The sequence below is a fragment of the Nicotiana sylvestris genome, chromosome 10, assembly GCF_000393655.2.
Source record: "Nicotiana sylvestris chromosome 10, ASM39365v2, whole genome shotgun sequence".
Classification (NCBI taxonomy): domain Eukaryota; kingdom Viridiplantae; phylum Streptophyta; class Magnoliopsida; order Solanales; family Solanaceae; genus Nicotiana; species Nicotiana sylvestris.
In genome coordinates, this window is record NC_091066.1 from 63,005,655 (window position 1) to 63,007,442 (window position 1,788).

At 44.0% G+C, this 1,788-nt stretch overlaps 1 protein-coding gene across 1 annotated transcript; it reads right to left on the reverse strand.

Moving 5' to 3' along the window:
- Positions 1–1,264: 1,264 nt before the first annotated feature.
- LOC138879427 (uncharacterized) lies at positions 1,265–1,570 on the reverse strand. The gene has a single exon (XM_070159035.1). It carries the CDS (start codon positions 1,568–1,570, stop codon positions 1,265–1,267), a length of 306 nt encoding a protein of 101 aa, XP_070015136.1.
- Between the last annotated feature and the right edge of the window lie 218 nt (positions 1,571–1,788).

Sequence of the window (1,788 nt, forward strand, 5' to 3'; positions counted from 1 at the left end):
CAAATATTTTATTGGGGAACGTTTCCCCCATTTTCCCAAACTTTCACCCTCAAATTCCTTAGTTAGATGAAGAATACAATAAAAGATTAATTTAATATGATCAAAATAGAGTTAGGATTAGTTACCCAATAGCTCTCCATCAAAATCACTAGAAAAATCCCCTTCAACCGAGATCCAAATTGAATTTTGTGATATGAAATTTCAAACCCTCGAAATCCCTTTTTCTGCCCAGTGATTCTCGCTTCTGCGCTCCCAGGACCGCACCTGCGGTGCTGCACCTATGGAAAAACCATCGCAAGTGCGATATCCACTTAACTAGGCTGGGGCCACATCTGCTAGCACTGGGCCGCATCTGCGAGCCCGCTCCTGCGGTCCCAAGTACACTTGTGATCCTAGCTGACAAGGCCCAATTCCACATCTGAAGCTCCTTAGCCGCTTCTACGATCCAAAATGTGCATGTGAGAAAATACCAGGTGCAGCAACTTCAACCACTTACATAGGTCTCAAACCAATCCGTTAAGCACCCGAAACTCACCCGAGGCCCCCGGGACCTCAACCAAGCATAATAACCAATCCTAAAATACCATACAAACTTAGTCGAGCCCTCAAATCACATCAAACACGCTAAAATAACGAATCACCCTCCAATCCAAACTTTAAAAACTTAAAACTTCAAAATTCTACAACCGATGCCGAAACCAACCTAACCATGTCTGATTGACCCCAAATTTTGCACACAACACATATTCAACATTATGGACCTACTCAAACATCCGAAATCAGATTCCAACACCGATATCAAAATTCCACTATCGGCCCGATACTCCAAAAATTCAATTTTCATCGTTTCAAGCCTAAATGAGCTACGAACCTCAAAAACACAATCTGGACACGTCCCTTAACCTAAAATTACCCAATGGAGCTAACGGAATCGACGAAATTCCATTCCGAGGCTGTTTTCACACTATTCCGACTACGGTCCAAATTCTAAAACTTAAGCTCTCATTTAGGGACTAAGTATCCCAAAACAAATCATCCCAGCAAATCAAAATAACAGAAAATAGATACGGGCAGCAGTTAATAGGGGATCAGAGTGTAAATTTTGAAAATGAATGGCCGGGTCATTACATCCCCCCTCTTAATACATTCATTCGTCTTCGAACGAGTATAGAGACATACCTGAAGTGGTGAAATGATAAGGATAACGGTTGCGCATATCCTGCTCGGTCTCCCAAGTCGTCTCCTCCCCCAGCTGACCCCGCCACTAAACCTTTACTGATGCAACGGTTCTTAACCTCAATTTTTGAACCTCCCTATCCAATATAGCTACTGGCTCCTCAACATAAGATAGATCCTTATCCAACTGGACTGAGATGAAATCGAACACGTGAGACGGATCATCGTGATACCTCTGCAACATCGAAACATGAAATACCGGAGGAACTCTTGCCGAGCTGGGAGGTAAGGCAAGCTCATAAGCAACCTTCCCAACACGTCGCAACACCTCAAAGGGAGCAATAAACCTTGGGCTCAATTTGCCCCTCTTTTTGAATCTCATAACGCCCTTCATAGGTTAAACCCGAAGCAAGACCCGCTCTCCAACCATAAATGAAACCTCACGAACCTTCTGGTCTGCATAACTCTTTTGTCTGGACTAGGTTGTGCGAAGTCCATCCTGAATTACCTTAACCTTCTCCAAAGTGTCCTGAACCAAGTTTGTGCCCAATAATCTAGCCTCGCCCGGCTCAAACCAACCCACTAGGGACCTACACCACCTACCATACAGAA